This window comes from Plectropomus leopardus, chromosome 2, assembly GCF_008729295.1.
Source record: "Plectropomus leopardus isolate mb chromosome 2, YSFRI_Pleo_2.0, whole genome shotgun sequence".
NCBI lineage: Eukaryota > Metazoa > Chordata > Actinopteri > Perciformes > Serranidae > Plectropomus > Plectropomus leopardus.
Window position 1 is genome coordinate 29,236,773 of NC_056464.1, and position 20,686 is coordinate 29,257,458.

At 35.5% G+C, this 20,686-nt stretch overlaps 2 protein-coding genes across 4 annotated transcripts; both read left to right on the top strand.

Moving 5' to 3' along the window:
* Window positions 1-344: 344 nt before the first annotated feature.
* On the top strand, window positions 345-9,893 carry hyal2b (hyaluronidase 2b). Of its 2 annotated transcripts, none has more exons than XM_042507730.1 (4): window positions 345-520; window positions 2,676-3,655; window positions 5,000-5,089; window positions 6,437-9,893. In XM_042507730.1, the coding sequence occupies exons 2-4, from the start codon at window positions 2,705-2,707 to the stop codon at window positions 6,824-6,826; spliced, it is 1,431 nt and encodes a 476-aa protein (XP_042363664.1). In that variant the 5' UTR covers window positions 345-520; window positions 2,676-2,704; the 3' UTR covers window positions 6,827-9,893. The 2 variants fall into 2 exon arrangements, with proteins under 2 accessions (XP_042363664.1, XP_042363672.1); XM_042507738.1 differs by having other exon boundaries at window positions 2,682-3,655.
* A 1,166-nt stretch (window positions 9,894-11,059) lies between these two features.
* Window positions 11,060-18,345, top strand: abhd14a (abhydrolase domain containing 14A). 2 transcript variants are annotated; one of them, XM_042497136.1, is made up of 5 exons: window positions 11,060-11,415; window positions 13,811-14,091; window positions 14,272-14,387; window positions 15,951-16,186; window positions 17,581-18,345. In XM_042497136.1, exons 2-5 carry the CDS (start codon window positions 13,829-13,831, stop codon window positions 17,761-17,763), a joined length of 798 nt encoding a protein of 265 aa, XP_042353070.1. In that variant the 5' UTR covers window positions 11,060-11,415; window positions 13,811-13,828; the 3' UTR covers window positions 17,764-18,345. The 2 variants fall into 2 exon arrangements, with proteins under 2 accessions (XP_042353070.1, XP_042353077.1); XM_042497143.1 differs by having other exon boundaries at window positions 11,060-11,377.
* Window positions 18,346-20,686: the final 2,341 nt, after the last annotated feature.

A 20,686-nucleotide genomic window follows, 5' to 3' on the forward strand; every position in this document is an offset into this window, starting at 1 on the left:
CCGGTTCTAAATAAATAGATAAATAAATAAAAGAGACACTGTATCAGGTGAGAAATCTGTTTCATATTCTCTCTCCTCTACAGTTTATTCAGAGCAGAACTTGAAGAACAGACTACTTTGGTCTGTTACAGGGGGGTGAACAGCACTGGAATGTAATTTTACCTTCAAATCAATGCCAGACAGGATTATGATAATACTTGAGTTTTTAACAACTTATCTCTAAAAGGTAAAATTCTGTGTTGTATCAACAGAATCGGCAAAACAAGACAGTGTGTATTTTTATATATTTTATAAATCCCCCCCTACTGAGGCACTCGATGCAGTGAACTGTTGTTGCTCAACGTTGTCCCCGTCGCTCCTGCCGTGGCTCCTGTTAGCCTAGCTGGCAGTTTTATTAATCATCATCATGGATTGAACGGACTCTGACTGCTGTATTTCACATGGCAGGGCGGTGGAAAAGCAATTTATCCGACGGTTTCATGAGAGGAATAAGCCCCCGTCCTCAGCTTCATCACAACAGGTCAGACTGGTTAGGAAGAAGAAACAACACGTTAGCTAACTTAGCACCTTTTGTTAGTTTCAATGAAACTTTGAGCTAATTTGTCCAGTTTACGCTGACTGAGTTCGTGTACGGAAGAAGTCTGAAGTGGTCCGAAAGAACTTAAATGCAATGTTACATGTTTAAAGTGGATGTTTTTAAGCGATTACCACAAAACTTAGTTGCCACAACTGATTTCGGAAGTAAAATGATTCATGAAAAGTCAATCAAAAAGGGAAGTTGACACCTATTCAGTGCTTATGTGTAACTAGATAAATTCACTTAAGTACAGTATTTAAGTAGCCTACTTATACTTATACTTGAGTATTTTCTTTTCATGACACTTTATTCTTCTACTCCACTGCATTTCAGAGGGAAATATTGTACTTTTTAATTTACTTCATTTACCTGGAAGCTTTAGTTACTAAACAAAGTAAGATTTCTGCATTAAACGAAACCTGAGAAGAGTTTATAAAATCTGATGTTTTGTTAGAATTATGTATTTGACATTTTATACAATATTAATTCTTCAATACATAAAACAAAAACAAATACACTAAACACAACACAGTACAAGTACACAACACAAAAGACAGTTTGGCAGAGACTACAGAGTAGAAAAACTTTTATATTTTACACACTTTATATATTTTACACATTTTACACACAATTTAAATATTCACATATTAGTACCAATTGTCTATTATTGTATTTCTTTACAGCTTTTTTTACACACTTACATACTTAGCATATTATATATATGTTATATTATTGCTCACTCTTACTCTCTGTACTTCTATTTTTATATACTTGCGCTTGTACTTATTCCTACTTGCTTTAATTCTCTATGCTGACATCAGAGGGACTGTTCGAACCACAGTTTCCCCCGGGGATCAATGAAGTATTTCTGGTTCAGAGACATTATTATGATACACAGGTGAGAGGATTATGAGTGGGTTTCTGCCGTCTACATAAAGTGTTTAGTTCCAAATTAGTTTACTGGCTTATCTTAAAAAACAAACAATCAAAAAACATCTCTTAAACTAAATTATATGCCTCTTGTTTCTATACGAGTGTTCATAGTCCATCTAAATCATCTCTATAAAACCTCTGTAGGGCTGATACTGCACGATCCGTCATTATTAGTTATATAAAGTCTTTCAGCCAGTTATTTATATGAAAATAGTTTCATTTTTGCACATGGATGATCCTTTTCACGGAGAGATATGCCAGATTTAGCACTAAATACAGCATATTTTTGACTCCTCAAAATGTTCTTATTTCTAGACAGTGCCACAAAATATGTTTTAAGGATCCTCTATTTCCACAGCCATGTCAGCATAGATCTGAAATATGATGATTCATTTTATTGAGATTGTGTGACATTATATATGTTCAATACAAAATCTCCATCTGTTTAAGTTCATATCTAATGGAATTTAATAAGTAATTTTTTAGTAAAGTTTTGTTAGAAATTAAACTACCCAACAGTTTGTAGCACAGCTGAAACAATTAGTCGATTAGTCAGTTTGCTGATTAACTGACAATTAATATATTTTTTACATTTACATTAAAGTCATTTTCTAGTTTATTTAGAATAATAATATTTGTTATGTACCGGATACTTTTACTTGTAATACTTTAAGTACATCTTTGTGATAATACTAACTTATTCTTACCAAGTAACGTTTTCAGTAAAGTATTTTCACAGTTTGTATAAGTACTTTAACTTAAACAAATTATGTGAAAACTTTCTCCACCATTGCTCCTATTAAGCGTTGCATTACCTGGTAATAGTGGTTTAAAAAAAGTCTCTTGTAATTTACTTTAGACATATTAAAGGTACTGTTTATGCTGTCCTGATATCCTAACAATGTTTATTCCCCAATGTTCAAGATGCTCACTGAAATTCAGTTTACCTTTGCAATCATACTGCTTTTAATACACCCGAAACTCTATAAAATATTACCATAAAGTCAACCAAAAAATTTCCTATTTTCACAGATTTATTGTTGGTGACATTATTGGAAAAGTGTTTGTTTTCTTGATTCTCCTCACAATATTTGAAGCTGTTTTTGTTTTATTTTTATTTTTGGCTCAATTTTAAAAAAAAAACTGCTTTATTTTTCTTTTCAAGAGAAAGAGGAGAGAAGGCGAGCGGTGACCATGGAGGCTGTATTTCACCCTCTCTTCCTCACAGTTGGCCAGCTGCCCTGGTTGCTTCTGACTCTGTTAACATCGTGGACAGTCCTGTGTTCAGCAGATATAAAGCAGACAAGATGGCCATTATATTCCCAGAAACCAGTTCTTCTCGCCTGGAATGCCCCGACACAGGAGTGTGCCCCGCGACATGGCGTTACTTTATCTTTGGACCAGTTTGACATTGTGGCATCCCCCAATGAGGGCTTTGTCCGACAGAACCTCACAATTTTCTATAAGGAGCGCCTTGGGTTGTATCCCTATTATGAGCGTGGTGGCACTGCAGTGAATGGAGGCCTTCCACAGCTTGCCAGCCTCACTCAGCACTATGAAAAGATGCCTGACGGTTTGCAAAAATACATACGTGAGCCAGAGGCAAAAGGTTTGGCTGTAATTGACTGGGAGGAGTGGCGCCCATTGTGGATCCGAAATTGGGATATCAAAGATATCTATCGAAGTAAATCCCGTGAAATGGTGGCCAAAAAGAACGTTAAGTGGACCCCAGAACAAGTGGGGAAAGTTGCACAGCAGGAATTTGAGCTATCAGCTCGCAAATTCATGCTGGAGACTCTGAAACTTGCCAAGAATTTGAGGCCAAATCAACTGTGGGGCTTCTACCTGTTTCCAGATTGTTACAACCACGACTACAGGAGTGGCCTGGAGAACTACACAGGCCGCTGTCCTGCTGTGGAGATGGCCCGCAATGATCAGCTCAACTGGCTGTGGATGGAGTGTACGGCCTTGTTCCCGTCTATATACATTGGTTCTGTACTCGGCTCTACAAATTATGGACGCCTCTTTGTCAGAAACAGGGTGAAGGAGGCGATGCGCCTGGCATCTGTCGGGGATGGATTAGCACGGCCTGTTTTTGTTTACACTCGCCCTACCTACATGAATCAGATGCACCGCCTAACTCAGGTTAGTTGGCTGGAGGAACAATTCATCGAATACAGGAGGCTAACACATTTATTATGTCTTAAGAGGTTTAGTTACACATTGCTGTTGAACAGAAACTGCCTGTAGTAAGGCTGGGTAATAATCAACATTATTTCAATATCGTGATATGAGACTAGATATTGTATTATATTGGTTATTGTAATATCGTATGTGTTTTTTTTTAATGGTTTTAAAGGCTGAATTGCAGTAAAGTGATGTCATTTTCTAAACTTAAGAGACTGTTTTAGCTGTTCCATTATTTGCCTTTACACACTCAGTTGTTATATATATTAGGGATGCACGATAATATGGGCATGCCATCGGCATCAGGAGATATTGGCTTTCAGTCGAAATATTGGAATCAGCCAACATGCTGATTTCTGCTGATATCACAAACTGATTTTTCTTTTTTATTGACAAAGTGAACATGTATTTGATTTTTTTTTTTTTTTTTTTGCACAATGAATGAATAGCCCATATAATGAAAAGCAGTGTATTATAAGTCTCCAGCTGCTGATGGGCCATCACAATGACAGTTTGCATAATATGTTAATTCCACTACAGAAAAGACTTTACTAACTTTGCTATTAATATGTAGCAAAGTGGCCATATCAATATCGTTTATTGGCCACATGAGTTGTTATTTATTGGCATATCTGATATTGTGCATCCCTGATGTATATCCACATTATTGAAGATTATTTATTGAAATTTTATTGCGGAAATATTTTGTGTAATCACCAATAGTTAACCCTACAACATTGTTGCAATATTGATATTGAGGTATTCTGTGTATGAGTCAGTGAAGTCTGGGAAATCAGCAACATAAAACATTTTTTAATCTCGCTTGACACTATAATAACTGTTAAGTTAAGATAAAATACAAGCTAAAAGTAAACTATGCAGGATTGTCGGTAACTGTTTGTACCCCAGATTCCCTCTTATTTGGCATTTCGCTATATTTGTGGGTTTTTTATAAATCCCTGTCCTCACCTGAACACTGTGGGGGCAAACACCCATAAATGCCCAGAACACAGAAATTAAGAAGAAAACAAGAAACTACAGGCAGAGGGCAGAGTCTGTGCAGAAAAACACACCCCCACACACTTTATCATAAGTGATGATTCACAGGGATACTTCTGTATGAGTCTATGCATTGATTTTTGGAAAATCCTGCCTCCTATACCATTGACATGATGCTTTTTTCATTAGCTCAATGACCATTCAAAGTATTGACTTTTGTCAAATGTAAAAAAAAATATTTTCTATGTGATTTTTCCCTCATTGTATGGTACACCACTGAACTGTTTGTGTCATGTTTTGTAGACTGATCTGGTCTCTACCATTGGTGAAAGTGTTGCACTTGGAGCTGCAGGTGTGATCTTCTGGGGGGACACCTCCTACGCAAGCAGCAGCGTAAGTGTCATCCCCTCTGCTCATTTGGTGCTGAATAGCCTAAAGCTGGGATCTTAAATGTTTTCAGGCCAAGGACCACCTTAGCTGAAAGACAGAGGGAGAACCGACCCCACACTACATGTGCAGAATTGAGCTGCATATTTAACTGGGCCTGCAACCCTTTGAAACTTGACTGATATCAGTTTCTTGTGCTCATTGAGATGCCTTTCAAAAGCTATTTGAAATCTGAGCAAATTGGCAAAAAAAAAAAAGGCAAAGACCAGCTCCCCAAGAACTGCCTCCTAAAATTGCTAGAAATTAGAAATAGGTGACAAGAAAATATCCAAAGAAAATAGAGAAAAGTGTCCTTAAAAATATGTATATATATAAATATATTTTTATATTCAAAATTATGTCATGGGGAATATATATATTATGTCATGGGGAATATATATATATAACCCTTTTTTTAGCTTATTTTCAGGGGATTTTCTTGTAACTTTTTGTTATTGTTTTTGCAAATGTTTGGGACATGTCTTGTTTAGTTGCTCATTGCCTTCTCCACGTGTTTTTGAAAGAAATCAAACCAATTTGTTCTGGTTTCAAAGGGTTTACATATCTGGATGTAGTGCATACAAGACTAAGCTTTTAAATGAATAATTATTGACAGATTTATGTATTTATACATCATGGATTTATTTGATTAATTAATTAATTATCTAATTTATTATGAAATAATTAATTAATTAATTTGGTTTTATCTTTACTAATAATATGCTTGGTTTATGTTAATGTGTATTTGTAGACATATTTTTATTTAAAAAAAAAAAAAAGAAAAACACCTTTAAAAAAAACAATACAGTGGGGGATATACCATAATTTATCCTATGCAATGTCCAAATATGTCTTAGAAAAAAATTTTTTTTTTAAACTGAAATGTTTTGCTCGAACACCTCAACCTACAATTTTTTTTTAAATCATTGTTGTTATTATGGTTACTTTAAATTTATTTTAAAATTTTTCTTTTTCTTTTTTTAAATTTCATTTTACTATTTATTTATTCTTTGGGGTGGGGGCAGGGGTGGATTACACCGGTTGTTGTTGTTGTGTTAAATCTTGTCCAGTTTTTTTGTTTTTCTGTCTGTTTGTGTATTTATACAAACATATATACAGTACTGGTATGTGTGTATGTGTATGTCCTTGTTGCTAAAATCAGTAAAGACATTAGTAAAAAAAAATAAAATAAAAAATACACAATTTGGCAGCCCCTCTGCAGTGACTTTGAGGTCCCCTAGGGGTCACGGACCCCCCTGTTAAAAACCCAGGGCCTAGTGTTGACGTAACATCTTTTTCTCTTTTTGCCTGCAGGCCAGCTGCTCCCACCTGAATAAGTATCTCCAGGGCGAGCTCGGTCGGTACCTTCTCAACGTGTCTACAGCAGCAGAACAGTGCAGCAAGGTGGTATGCAAATCTCACGGCCGTTGTCTGCGAAAAATACCAGACAATGACGTGTACCTACATCTCAGCCCCTCGACACACAGCATCACCAGTCAGGGTGGCCAGGTGAAGGTTACAGGCGCGCCTGGCCAAGCCGAGCTGGCTCTTTACCGCACACACTTCCAGTGCCAGTGCTACAGTGGGTACAGGGGTGAGGCCTGTGCTCAGAAAGAAAAAGGGCAGAATAGAGCCTCCTCTGTCTTAGGGACCTGGCCTCTTTGCTTTTTACTCCCACTAGGACTCCTCACTCTGCTACACTGAGGAAACTGAGAAGCCCAAACTATTAACTGCCTCTGCCAGCCCTGAAAAGGACAGTTCAGACTTTTTGACATAAAGGGGGCAAGTTACTGTGCACCAGTGATGCTGATGTGTTGTCAGCAGCAGACAATCAGTCCTGTCATCAGAGATCTCCCATTACGATGGGAGATTTTTATCCCAGCACACAGAGCTGGAGGAGCTCCAACCTCAGGACTGATGTCAATCTACCAATATTGCAACTGGTCATTAACTTATATAAAATTATGTCAAAAATCAGATGTCTTAAAGGCCTCTGTCATGCTCCATGCTGACCCTGACCTCCAGATGAGGAGATGCTGTTTACCATCACTATGCATTAAGTTAGACTATAGTGTGATTGTTGGACTGTTCCCAGAGAGGATAAAATGCCTGAAAAAAAGACTGCTTAAACTAAAAGTTTTTTTTAATTATTTATCATTTTTTAATGAAGGACAGTATAATAGAGCAACAAAAGGCTTGAACAAAAAAGAGGAAGAAAGGTGCATTTAATGCCTAGCGACATACAGTGTTGACAAGTCATTCTTGCATCACAACAGAACAACTTAATGTAATCTGCATTTGCATATTGCTGCCCGTCTCAAACATTATAGTTTGTATCTTTAATATCTGCTGATGGGTCAAGCTGTTAGGTGTTGGCCTTATGAATGAAATGTAAATATTTAATTATGCCAGACAGTAATAAATTATGAGAAATTTAATCTGTAAAATGATTCGGCTTATAGAAACAACATGGCTGGACCTGCCTGTTTCACTTCCTAATTGTGCCTTAACTGGGTGATGAAGTGCTTTTTTTTTTATCGTTGCCTTTGTTTACAAGTTGTGACTATTGAGGTTTTTAAAGCAGTGTTTATCTAGGCCCTCTGCAGGGCACCGTGCTTTATACTCTATACTTACACAGTGCTTTATGAACTCCATATGCCTAAAAGTTTTCATTTTAATTAAGAAGGAAAATATATGTATTTGTAACAAGAAGGGTTGACAGAGCTGTAAAGACAGAAAAAAAACATCAGTGTTACTGTTTAAATGCAAATGTTGTCCTCTAATTTAACTGGACATCACTGTGACACAGATTTTCATGTCAAAAAAGTTGCATTGCAGCATCCAGGTAATTTCACTTTTTCCAAATTGCTGTTAATTTTCATGGAAACAGACACCAGCAGCATCTACAGCTAAACAATAAAAGTCCAATAAAACATGGCAGGATTCCTGCTGAATCTTAAAAACTATTTGAAGGCACTGAACAGGGCTCCTGCAGACCCTTAAAAAAATCTTAAAAGGAATTAAATCAATCCATGTAAAAATAAGGCCTTAATTGGCATTAGAACGTCATAAATCAATCTTTCAAAAGTCTTGAAAAATGCTTAGACAGAGGAAGCAGGATATTATTATTATTATTATTATTATTATATAAACAAAATAGTAATTTACTGAATCCCTCTCGCATTTACATCACTCAGATCAGGATATAGGAAGAAAGTACTTTTTTTACCAAAATTTGAAGTAGATCAACAGACTTTTAAACTTGACCAAAAATGTCATGCTTTATGTTAAAGATTTAGGTGAAATTGACCCTAAACCACAAGTAATTCATGTAAGTTCATTTACATCATTTTTCCTTTTGTAATCATGAAATTGGCCTTAAATTTCATTCCAAGTGGCATTAAAAAAACCTTAAAAACTTAAATCTTACTTGCCTTAAAGCTGTAGGAACCCTATTAAATTTATTGATCTAAAAAGACATTATGAAGTGGTTTTTAAATGTATTAAATTAAAACAAAAAAAAACTGCCAAGGTGAGGGAGCTAGGATATTAAGGCATTAAGTAAGAGGCTCTGTGCATTTTATGCTAAAAGTTTTTCAAACGATGAGAATCAAGGTGGTGGAAGTCAACATACAGAGGGAGAAACACAAAAATGCCAAAAAAAAACCTGCCTACAAACGCCACTTATGTAGCAGTTCTGTTTTACTGTCGTTTGTGCCGCGAGATAAACTAAACACAACAATAAACACTCAGGCAAAATTATCCTAACACTTCTAATTGATGTCAATTCATGTTTTTTTCGTCAGTATTGGTTATTATAAAACTGGTCTTGAATTTAACTCCAAGTGGCAATACGAAAGTCTTAAAAAGTCATAAATCTAACTTGCAGAGATACTGGTATTGCTGTATCTGCCGGCTGAGAAATAACCATAACGTATAATACAAAAATGCCAAATATGTGTTTTCTTCGCTACACATTTACATGTGTTACCCACAAATATTTAAAAACCAAATGTAAGGGATCCGTTTGATCATGTTTGTGTTTATGCTTTTAAAAGAGCAATTTTTGGCTCTCAAATATCAACATCAGCCTCAGAAATGTAGTTTTGCTCTGGCTTTATACGCAATTATCAGTTTCGATTTTTTTTGTGTATGTGTGTTTTTGACCAGCTTGCGTGTCAGCTTGTGTCGAGGTTCCTGCCAGTGATACTATGCTGATAGCAGCTACTTTAGTATTACTTTATTGCCAAGTAAATATATTTGCTGGACTGAAGCTAGCTGAGCAGTTTTATATTTATACAGTAGATTCTGTATTTATTCTCTGTGGCACCACTCACAGAAGTATTAGCTGCCTAGGCAAGTTTATTTAAATAGCACATTACAGCAAAAGGGCAATTTTAAGTGCTTTACATGAAACATCAAATGTATCAGTAGCATTATGATACCAGTGTGCAGGTGGAGGGTTGTGCTGTCTTTCACAAACTGGATATTGCAACAGAACGTTTTTATATGCTGCAAACATTTTTAAAATACTGCACTTTAACTACTTTTTGTTGAGGTGGATCTGGCTTAATTTCATGTTGATACTAATAAGAAGTGAAATTCTGTTCTTTTTTTTTCTTCCTTTAACGTGTCATGTTAAAGATTTATTCCACTGTGAAGTCTGTCTAAAAAGAAACGCTTTTATGATTGTTATGCCTCCCTTGGCTTCTTTTTAGTTGCATTGTAAAGAATAATAGAATAAAAAGTTTTATCATTTGTCATCTTTAAATATGATTTTGTGTTGGAGTAAAGACTTTTGAACGTATTAATCACATTTAGAAACAGTGTTGGATAAAGTATTCAGATGAGTACATATATATATATATATATATATATATACACATATTAGAGGTATACGTAAAAATAAAAAACAAGACAAAAAACAACAAATAAGATAAATAAGGGTACAATCATACAGAAAAAGTACATTCAGTCAGAAAATGTATTTTCTATTGACAAAATGAATATGTACAAAACATCAGGTAAATGGTAACAGCACCTGTAAAAAGCAAAATATCTGAATAACTGAAGTATGTATGAAGACAATAAATGACAAAAGAACAGATAAATAGACAGACAGAAAAAACCCCAAATGGGTACAAGCATATGTTTGAGAGATTATTTTTATTTTTACCAATATATTTTCCATAGATTTTAAGAACTTATTTTCTATTCTATTTTTGTAAAAATGTTATTACTATTTTCTCTTTAAGATTTTTTTAATTTGTATTTTCAAAACATCTGGAAAATATTAACAGCACATTTAATATATATATATGAATGACATAAGTAAATGAGAAGTATACATAAAAATAAACAGACAACAAAAAATCAAACAAAAAAATAAAGAGCCCTTTAAGAGATTATTATTAGTGTTATAATATTATAACTATTGATATAAGAACAGATTAATAAACAGACAAAAAAAAATGTGTACAAGCATATGTTTGAGAGATTATTTTTATTTTTACCAATATATTTTCCATAGATTTTAAGAACTTATTTTCTATTCTATTTTTGTAAAAATGTTATTACTATTTTCTCTTTAAGATTTTTTTAATTTGTATTTTCAAAACATCTGGAAAATATTAACAGCACATTTAATATATATATATATGAATGACATAAGTAAATGAGAAGTATACATAAAAATAAACAACAAAATCAAACAAAAAAATAAAGAGCCCTTTAAGAGATTATTATTAGTGTTTTTATATTATTATTATTATTATTATTATTATTATTATTATTATTATTATTATTATTATTATTATTATTATTATTAGTGCACTATTTTTTCCCTCATAGCGTCAGCAAGGAAATGACGTCTGGTGCTTCGCCGTTGTTATGTGCGGCTCGCAATCTGCTCCGATGAGGAACAGACGATTTAAGCCGTTTATGTGTAACTGTTAGGAAACACACATTCAATTAAAATTCCTGTGCATTTCTCGACTCTCGTGCGACAGTTTCCATCCCAGTTTTTACTCGATTATTGTTCGGACACTTCCTATCGAAGGACCGTAGAATACACAGGCGGTTTCTCGTTAGTTAAACAATGTCCAGCTAGCGTGAAGCCAACAGTTTATCCTTCCAGTTTGAGACGCTAGCTAACACCACCAGCACCGACCCCCGGAGCCTTCCTGCAACATCTCCCATCACTGGCAACCAGCGATGCAGAAGACATGACGATAAAGCAGACGACTTCGTCCTCCTGTCAGTGAGCGTGTCTCCGTGTTATCTCCTGTGTGTCGGTATGTTTACACACGGTGCTGCATCCTTTATGTCTCCAGCAGCGCCCCATTGTACAGGCATTTAGCTAGTAGACAGCTAATGTTAGCTTATTTGCATATTTTGGCTAAATTACATTTGTCAGCTGACTGTTTCTGCTCCACTATTGTATTGATTTTTTGTCCTCTATCACGTAGTTAACATTCCCTAAACTGACTATTTCTTGGGTTTTCTGGGTTCACTTTGTTTCCCTGTAGTCCTAACTGTTGAAACAAATTGATCGTGTTGACTAAACTCTTAGAAACCTGGATCATCATAGATTTTCTCGCGCTGCTTTCAGATGCCTCTCATAAGTATTTAAACCTTTGATCTGTGAGCAAATCGGCTTGATTTCTTTCAAAAACATGGGGTAAAAAAACTATGAGCAACTGGTATGAAATATTTCATAAACTGCAAGAAATTAGTAGATTTAGAAAATTATTTTTGACAAAACGCATATGAAAGAAAAAAGCCAGGGAAAACTTCTGTCTATAATTATAATTTCTTTTTACAAATTATGTTATAAATGTGTTATGAGTTTTAAGGTGCTTCTTTTTTTTAATTTATTGTTCTTTCTTTCTTTTTCAACTAATTTTCAGATAATTTTCTTGAACTTTTAAAAATAAAAAATATTTAGATTTTTTTTTGCTGATTTTTGGGACACTCCCCTGTTTTTGAAAGAAATCAAGCCAAACTGCTTAGGTTGCAAAGGATTAAGACACGACAAGACAAGACTTACTCCCACACTAGGGAAATTCACACGTTACAGCAGGTCAAGAGTCAGAAGCAGAGAAAAATGCAACAAGGTGATTTGAGTTAAAAAAAAAAGGTTTAAATATTATAAAATGTAAAATAAAATTACATTTAAAATCTATATACACTATATACACCTTTTACTTATACAGATACTGTATGTACATGATTGATAGTTGCTTGGAGTAACAGAGACACACATGGTGTTTGGTAAATTTACTGTAAAAATATAGAAATATAGCTTATAAATATAATTGCACTGTGAGTGGTAAAAAAAATTACACAGCATGTTTCAGTGTATAACTATAAAACATACAAATATGCACATATTTTTTGTAAAAATGTTCTGATTATTGAAAAACAGATTATGTGCAGTATATATAATTTGAGGTGGAAAGTGCAAAAGTAACTGCCTCGATGTAAGTTACCGTTCAACGACATCAAACACTTTGCAATGCACTGTTTTAAGCATTGTGAGCAGGAATCATTCAAGTCTATGCTTGGATATAGATGGCATTTGGGAATTTGAAGACAAGTATTCATATATATAATTTTGCTTGTTCTTTCTTTTTTCATTTCCATAAATCTAAAGAGATCAGTGCAAAATAATTTATTTAAAAAGTGTAGGTGCAATGAGCTAAAGCTTCAGTATACACCTTTTTGGTAATCATGAACTTGCTCTGGTTTGTTACTGCTTCAAAAGTAATGCCTTATTATTGTGTGTATTTGAGTTGTATAAGTTGGAAAATTAACAAAATACACTAAACTAAACTGAACTGATGCCTGCCTTCCACACCAAATCAAGGTAGAATTGCCTGTTTTTGATTTTCATTCCTAAATGTTCTGCCAAAATTTTACTCAAGTCAATTGCTGACACCTTGCGACACCTTGAGATGTTGCAACAAGTGTAGACAAAGCTTGCATTCTTGTTCCTCGTATTTCAGCAATGCACTTGGTGAGTATGTTGATAGAAATGATGATTAAAACTATGAAAATGAATTTGGTTTGCAAGATAAGATAAACCTGTATTGATTCCCAGAGGCGAAATTCGAGTGTAAATACAAAGCCATAGATTGAACCACAATGGTCTTGATAAGGGGTCGACTCATATTAGGTCTTCAGTGCTGATACCGTCTATTAGTAGTTAATGAGACCGACAACCAATATTTGGAACCAATATGCATTTACAATAAAAATGAAAATCTTAACATCAATATTTGGAATTTGGACTATAACAAACTCCAACACAAAACTTTGTTTAAATGCCTAACTGAGACTTTCAACATGAAATACAACAAGTTCTAAGCAGCTGTTTTTTTATAGTAAAGTGGCAAAAAAAAATTAAACATGAATGAGTAAAAATAGCTCCCAGAGATTTTACAAAGTAAAAGTTCCTCCCATGCTGGCACTTTCTTTGCACTTTTTATTTAATTAATTTTATCTGTTATCACTAAGATAAAACACTGATACAGATAATCAGCAAAATGCCAAATATTGGCTCCATTAATTGGCCAGGCTGATAATCTGTTGACCCCTGGTTTCTATTGTCAAACAATGAGGAATATTGTATGATCAGAATCCATATGATGGTTTCTCAGACTATGCTCTGTCTACCACTTTTCCCAGATCATTCATCCTGACTAAATGAATTTCTTGCGTAATCGTCTGGTTGTTCTGGGCCTGGTGTTGTTGGCCACGTTACTACTCTACCTGCTGCTGCCATCCATTCGCCAGGGCAGCATGGAGCCGTCCCTCGAAGCCCAGAGAATGGGGCTGATGGGCACCCCTCCTCCTCCGCTTCCAACTATCAACGTGTCCATTCGCACCGGCCAGCTACCCGGGGACCCTCCGCTATTCTTCAGAGAAGCTTTACCTATTGATGGAGCTGGGCGACAGATACTGCCAAGGTGAGGTGAAAGATCTGAGCAGATAACAGGTCTTGTCCTTGTAATCAAGAACAGAGTGAACAAACCAGGCAGTGAGGACAATAAATTAAAACTTGAAGTGCTTCTAACCGACAGCTCTACGCAGATAGTAAATGTCTTGCCTGAAATAAAAACATGAGAAAAAGGTGTTTCTCTGTGCAGGCTGCAAGTGGTCCTTCTGCACGGCCAGGCCTTCACATCCAAAACCTGGGAGGAGCTCGGTACGATGGCCCTGCTGGCAACTAAAGGATATCAGGCCTTAGCGATGGATCTTCCAGGTAAAACTTAAGTCTTATTGTTCATAATCAGCACTTCCGTAAGTGACTGTAATGATGATATTGCTAAAATCTGGAGTATACACAAATTTTTTTTACAACATGTTTAGTCTGATACACTTATGAAGTAGATTTAAAGAGCTGGATTACTTCAAATTTAATATGAACTCAGATAAGGATGACCTCTGAGATTTGGCAGGCCAAGAATTGTCATCTTCTTGTCGTGGTAACTTTTCATCAAATTTCGTGAAGTTGTCTCGTTGAATGCAATTGACCATTTAATAGATTCTTGTGTGTGATTGTCAATGTATAGTAGGAGACTTAGAAATGCCCTGCTGTCAAAAAGTCTTGATTTGGAAAAAGGAGATGACGCTTAGAAACTGTTGTTCATAATGTAAATATGGCGTTAATTCCTGTTTCTCAACATTTCCCCCTCTGTTTTACTGTACTTCTACACTATTTTTTGTGACGTTTTTGAACACCAATATTTAAAATCTATTGATGATTTTGTATTTTTATATTTTATGTCTTGTATGTCCTTTGGGTGAAGCTTTTATATATCCAGTATAGGTTTGGCATGACTTAAGTCGAATAACAGTGACATTCAAACAGTTTTCATCACAATGAATAGTAAAATACTGAAGTCCGTACTGTGCAGAAGTCTAAAAAAAAAAAAATAAAGATGCGTATATGAACATACTCATTCTTAAACAAACCGCACCAGGTCAGTATTGGTGTTTTTTTTTTTTTTTACAGAGAATATCTTTTTTTGCTTGAGTTTCATGAGCTAATAGTGCACTCTGGTGGTCTGAAATTAGAAAATGTTTTATACCTGATCTGACAAGGGGCACATAGGATGTTTCTTTTTCATCTCTGAGATGAAAAAAATACCAAAATAACATTTTCTAAAAGATATACTATGCAGGATTTTCCTAAAAGAACAATGTCATGCAGAAGTAATCCTTCTCAATCAACACTTGATGAGCTGTGTGGTGGTGTATTTTCCTACAGAGTCTCTGCCCTCTGCCTGTATTTTCTTTTTATTTTCTGTGTTCAGGACTTTTTGTAGGGTTTGTAGCCCCACAGTGCTCAGGTGAGGTCGGGGCTTTATAAAAAGGTAGCGTCCAAATGCCAGACTGTAAGCAGCAGCTATCCAAGAGACACAGCGCTGAAAAAACACAAATATAGCGAGGTGAAATGCTAATGAGAGCAAATTTTGGGTTAGTTTTTATTTTTACTTTTGATGATGAGCATGTTCACAAACACTAACCAACAATCCTGCATAGTGTAACTGATTATTTTAAATTAAGTTCGACATAAGCAGTGACATTAGTACATGAAATTTGGTGACTTCATGCCGTTCTCAGCACTGCTCTACCCACCATCAATCTAAACAGAGGTCTAATCAGCCGGAATAAATCCGGATAAACTCTGAGTCCTGAGTCTGAAAAAAGTCACTTTGTGCACATATAAAAGCACACTGGTGTGAATGGATACTGATCTGAGCACACTCATTTTCTAGTTACGCTTACAAACATGTTTTACATGTTGTTGTTCTTCTTGGAGGGTACGGAAAATCGCCGGACTCGGAGGCTCTGAAGACAGATCAGAATCGAGTGGACCTCCTTTCAAGGTTCATGGAGTCTTTGGGCGTCAGGGCCGCTGTGCTCTTGAGCCCTTCCATGAGCGGACATTACTCCATCCCCTTCCTCATGAAGAACAGCGAGCAGCTACATGGCTTCATTCCCATAGCGCCAGTCGGTACCCGAAGTTACACTCCACAGCAGTACCAAAATATCCAGGTGAGTGAGGTGAAGACAGTGGTGATTAATGTATTCAAACAGAAACAACACATGATGGAAACAGCATTTGTGTGTCTCATGTGAGTAAACAAACTCTTCTGGTGTTTCTCATGAAACACTGTGAACTGTAGGGGGTTTGTGTCTGTAACGTGTCTTAAAGTACCCAGTAAGCACAGCACTGTGTGCTTTTTTGGTTCCAAAGGTAAAATACCAGCAGCTTTTGATGGAAATGCAGCTTTAGGGAATGGGCCCTATGGCAGTTGTAAATTTTGTCCAGTCTATAAACGAGCTTCTCAAAGAGGCCGAATCAATATTTTTTATAGCTCATAAAGGAGCAGTGCTTAGGATTTTGCAGATTGCAACAAACTGAATGCCCCTTCCCACATTTCTTACTTTCCAAGTGTTTAGAGAACCTGCGGTGACCTTCAGGTATTGTAAAAACATGAAAGGTCCTCTCTAGAGCCAGTGTTTGGTTTGTCCATTTGGGGCTACTGTACAAACATGGCGGGCTGATGCCTTGGTCCTGCCTGATGCCATCTACTTCTGCTATTATTATACACATATAATTATTATTGTCACATATACATATACTATAATGTATGCATGTCATTTGATATTTCTACTTATATTACTATTGTTATATTTTATGTTATAGTTATTTTACTCTCTCTCTCTCTCTTTTCCATGTGTTGTTTTGTCATTTTGATTACCGTAATTTTATGGTTCTGTAAACATGGCATCTATTTCACGTCTATTTCAGGTTAAAGGTTTTTTTGGGGGGAGTTTTTTCTTATTCGCTGTGAGGGTCCAAGGACAGGGGGATGTCGTATGTTATAGAGCCCTCTGAGGCAAATAGTGACTTGTGATAAAGGGTGCTTTATCAAAAAATAATCAAAAACAATTATTATTTTCAGGTAACTGTAAACTTATGACAACTTAATTATGAATAATATATTCCATTTTTGCCCATATCTCCCCCTAAATCATACACACTGCTCCTTTAAGCATTTCTGTAACAGTAGTGGGAAACTAATGGATTCATTATTTTCATTGTCAACTTGTCAGCTGTTTAATTGCTGGTTAATTATCTGATATCTAAAATGTCACAAAAATGTCTAAAATGGCTAAAGTGGCATTTGGCTAGTTTTGTCCAACAAAAAAAAAGATATTTAGTTTACTATCTTACATAAGGCAGTCAATAGCAGCACATTTTTCATGCAATAGGCACAATTTAGCCAGTTACAGTAGATTTACCACCCACTCATATGTCAGAGGGCTTTGTGTATCTTCACACAGCTGCATCCTGATATTGGTTTGTGTTTGTGTGAAAACATTTTCTTACTCTGTGTCATCTCATCGTCCTCTCACTCCTGTGTGACTTTTTTTTTTTTTAGACTCCCACTCTAATTGTGTTTGGAGCTCTGGGCACAAATTTGGGTGCCCAGTCCCACAAGAACCTCATGCAACTCCCAAATCATTCGGTGCTCAAGTTAGAAGGAGCTCGTCACGCCTGCTACATGGACAAACCCAGAGAATTTCACCAAGGGTTGATCGACTTCCTGAGCAAACTCAAGTGAGACATGTGGCAGAGGAAGAGGAGGTAGAAAGATGAAAACAGTCAGAGGAACACTAGTCAGTGGTTTAGGTTCTAAGATCTTCATCATTCTCATATTATTATCACCTGAAGAGAACAGTGGCATGGGAACAGGTTTTAATACATGAAAATTGGCATGTGAAACCTTGCAGCTACACTTAACAGTACAGTATTTCAGATGTTTCCTTTAATTTTCCATTGTGTCAAATACTAGTTCAGCTGAGCTTGTTCTTAAAAAAAAAAGCTTCAATTTGTATAGTGGTAAGTTTTGTTTCATGTGTTTCATGTCTCTGTTTGCATGTAAAAACATGGAATGTGTTTGTTTCACTCCGTTACCATTTTTGTAGGTGACACGTAGGCTGCTGTAAATATGCAAATGTATTAGGTGCCTGTGTTTGAATAGCTTCTATTAGCTTCACATTTGAGAAACACATTTGTATATTAAGGTCTGGTAACCATTCCAGCTTCTGAGGAAACACATGCTTGACAAAAGCAGAATTGATATTCACTGTAAAATTAAAAAAAACGCACAAAATGGAAAATATAAAATGAAAAAAAAATCACACATTTATTTATATAATGACAAAGTTATATGTAATATATTTGCAATAAGTTTGGACAATCATGCAAAAAACAAACTTAAAATAAGAGATATGCATAGCTTAAAATAAAAACAAAAATGGTGTGTTTTTGTATGTGTCAGTTGATAAAATGCCATATTTTGGGGTTATTTTGATGTACCTTCTGTACTGCTGGCTTTTTCCGTCTTTTGTGAAAGTTTTTGAGAGATACTGACACCACTTTTTCCACCCACTGCTCGCATCTTTTGCAAATGTTGAATACTGTAAGAGGCTGTCTCGGTACAGTTGGTCCCCTCTGGCCTTTAAGTGAGAAAACCCAACAGAACTGTTTCACTTTGCAGCATTTTTTTTCTTTCTAAATGCTGTACATGTGTTGTCAAATCGCTTAGGAGGTTTTTTTATTTTACTTGTGTTTTGTCTCTTTGTATGTTTTGAGCTCTCAATGCCACTGTATGTTTTACTCTTCTAGCGCAACAAATGTCAGAAATATTTAGTTAGAAAGGAGGCAGAGAACACGTAGATTATGTAAAAAACATATCTAAGACCAATGCATATTATATAAAACTAAAGGTATGCTTTTGGCCACGCTGAGTCAAACCATGCCTGGCCAATAAGCATTTCTTTTGTCAGTTTTAACCATAGATTGTGTGTAAAGTATCTTTATATACAGTCTATGGTTTAAACATGCTGAGTATGTGTATTGTATTGTGCTCTCATGGTTCCCTACATTACTTACTGTGTAGAGGTATGGGGAAACACATACAAAACCAATACTATATCCAATTTTCATGCTACAGAAGAGAGCTATAAAATGTGTAAATCCATTGAATTATTATGAGCCAGCCAGCAATATATTTATTAATTTACATTCTTTAAAATGTTGTTGTCTATTTCATATTAAATCTGTACAGAAAAAGTACAAAGCACAAAATAAATAAAAATTTGCCTCCTAACAGTATTCAAAAGTGGTTCTAGCAAGTACAATAATAATCATAATCATCATCAACAAACAAACAAAAAACAAAGACAGACCTAAAGAATTGATGTAACTGTCAAAGGCGTTAAGTTGTCGAATGGTTGCAACAAGGAATAACAACTGTAGTTTACAAAAAAACTGTAACTAAAAATAAGATGTAAACAAATATAAATCTGGGGGATGATTATTATTTTGTATGTTTTTTTTTATTTTGTTATTGTTAATGTTTTGTTGTTTTTCTTGTTGTTGTTGGTTTCTTTTTTTTTTTTTGTATAACCGCATAGTGAATGAGTTCCATATAAGAATAAGCTAAAGTGTAGGAATAATAAGCTACACCTTTCTTCTGTATGTGATTTTGTTTCCCTTTGTTTTTCCTTTTAATTTAATGCCTTGTTTTTATTTATTCTTTATAATCTTTATTCCTTTTGGAAAAATGTTAAGACGCCCTGAGATAAATTACGACTACCACTACTACACAAAGGAGGGAAGGTAATAACAAGAAGAAAAAAATACAAACTTTAAAAAGGATTTGCATGCAAAACATACACTTTGACAGTCAACAACTTGTTGTTGGAGCAGGTGGCCAGCAGGAGGTGTCGTGTCACGTTGGTAAACTGACAGTGATTCCTGTTACTCCTCAAAGACCCGTGGCAGCATGGCTCGTGTCCTGTTCTTCACCTGCAGTAAAAGACAGTTTAAAAAAGCTTTTTGATAAAATGACAGTAAAATTACCAACAGAAAAGCTGAATTTTGTTTGTATAATACTTGCCTATTCGTTGCTTTCATCATGATAGTTTTCTGCTTACTTTGACCCAGAGCCCTTTAAGAGATTTAAGATTTTGTTTATTCTAGTGCACTAGCTTGACCTTCCTGTCACTGGAGCAGGTTGCTAGGAGACAGTTGTCAGAGGAGACAGCACAGCAGGGCACCTCGTTACCGTGGGCCTAGATCTCTTCTCACATGAGAGGCTTTAAAACACCTGAGTCCAAAGGTACAGTGACAACAGTTACACAACTGTATTCAGTTATAGTTTTCTGTCACCCTTTAAGAACACAAATTCCTTCCCAGTGTGAGGAGGTAAAACATCTAATAGTCCACTATTAAATTGGTGATAGCTGGTTTTGCTGTTATTCACTATGTAGCCTGCTGTAAAGTGATTTCCCCTGTGAGGCATTTTCTGCAAATGTAGCTGTATATGCGCAGAAAAACTGCAAACAAACAATACTAAAGATAAAATATGAAACCTACGATGCATCAAAAAAGTTAAAGTTCAAGCGCAAACTAGGATGCTCAGGTTGACATTTATTAACAGTTCACATTAAATAAGAAGGAGCAAACTATGTGTTTTG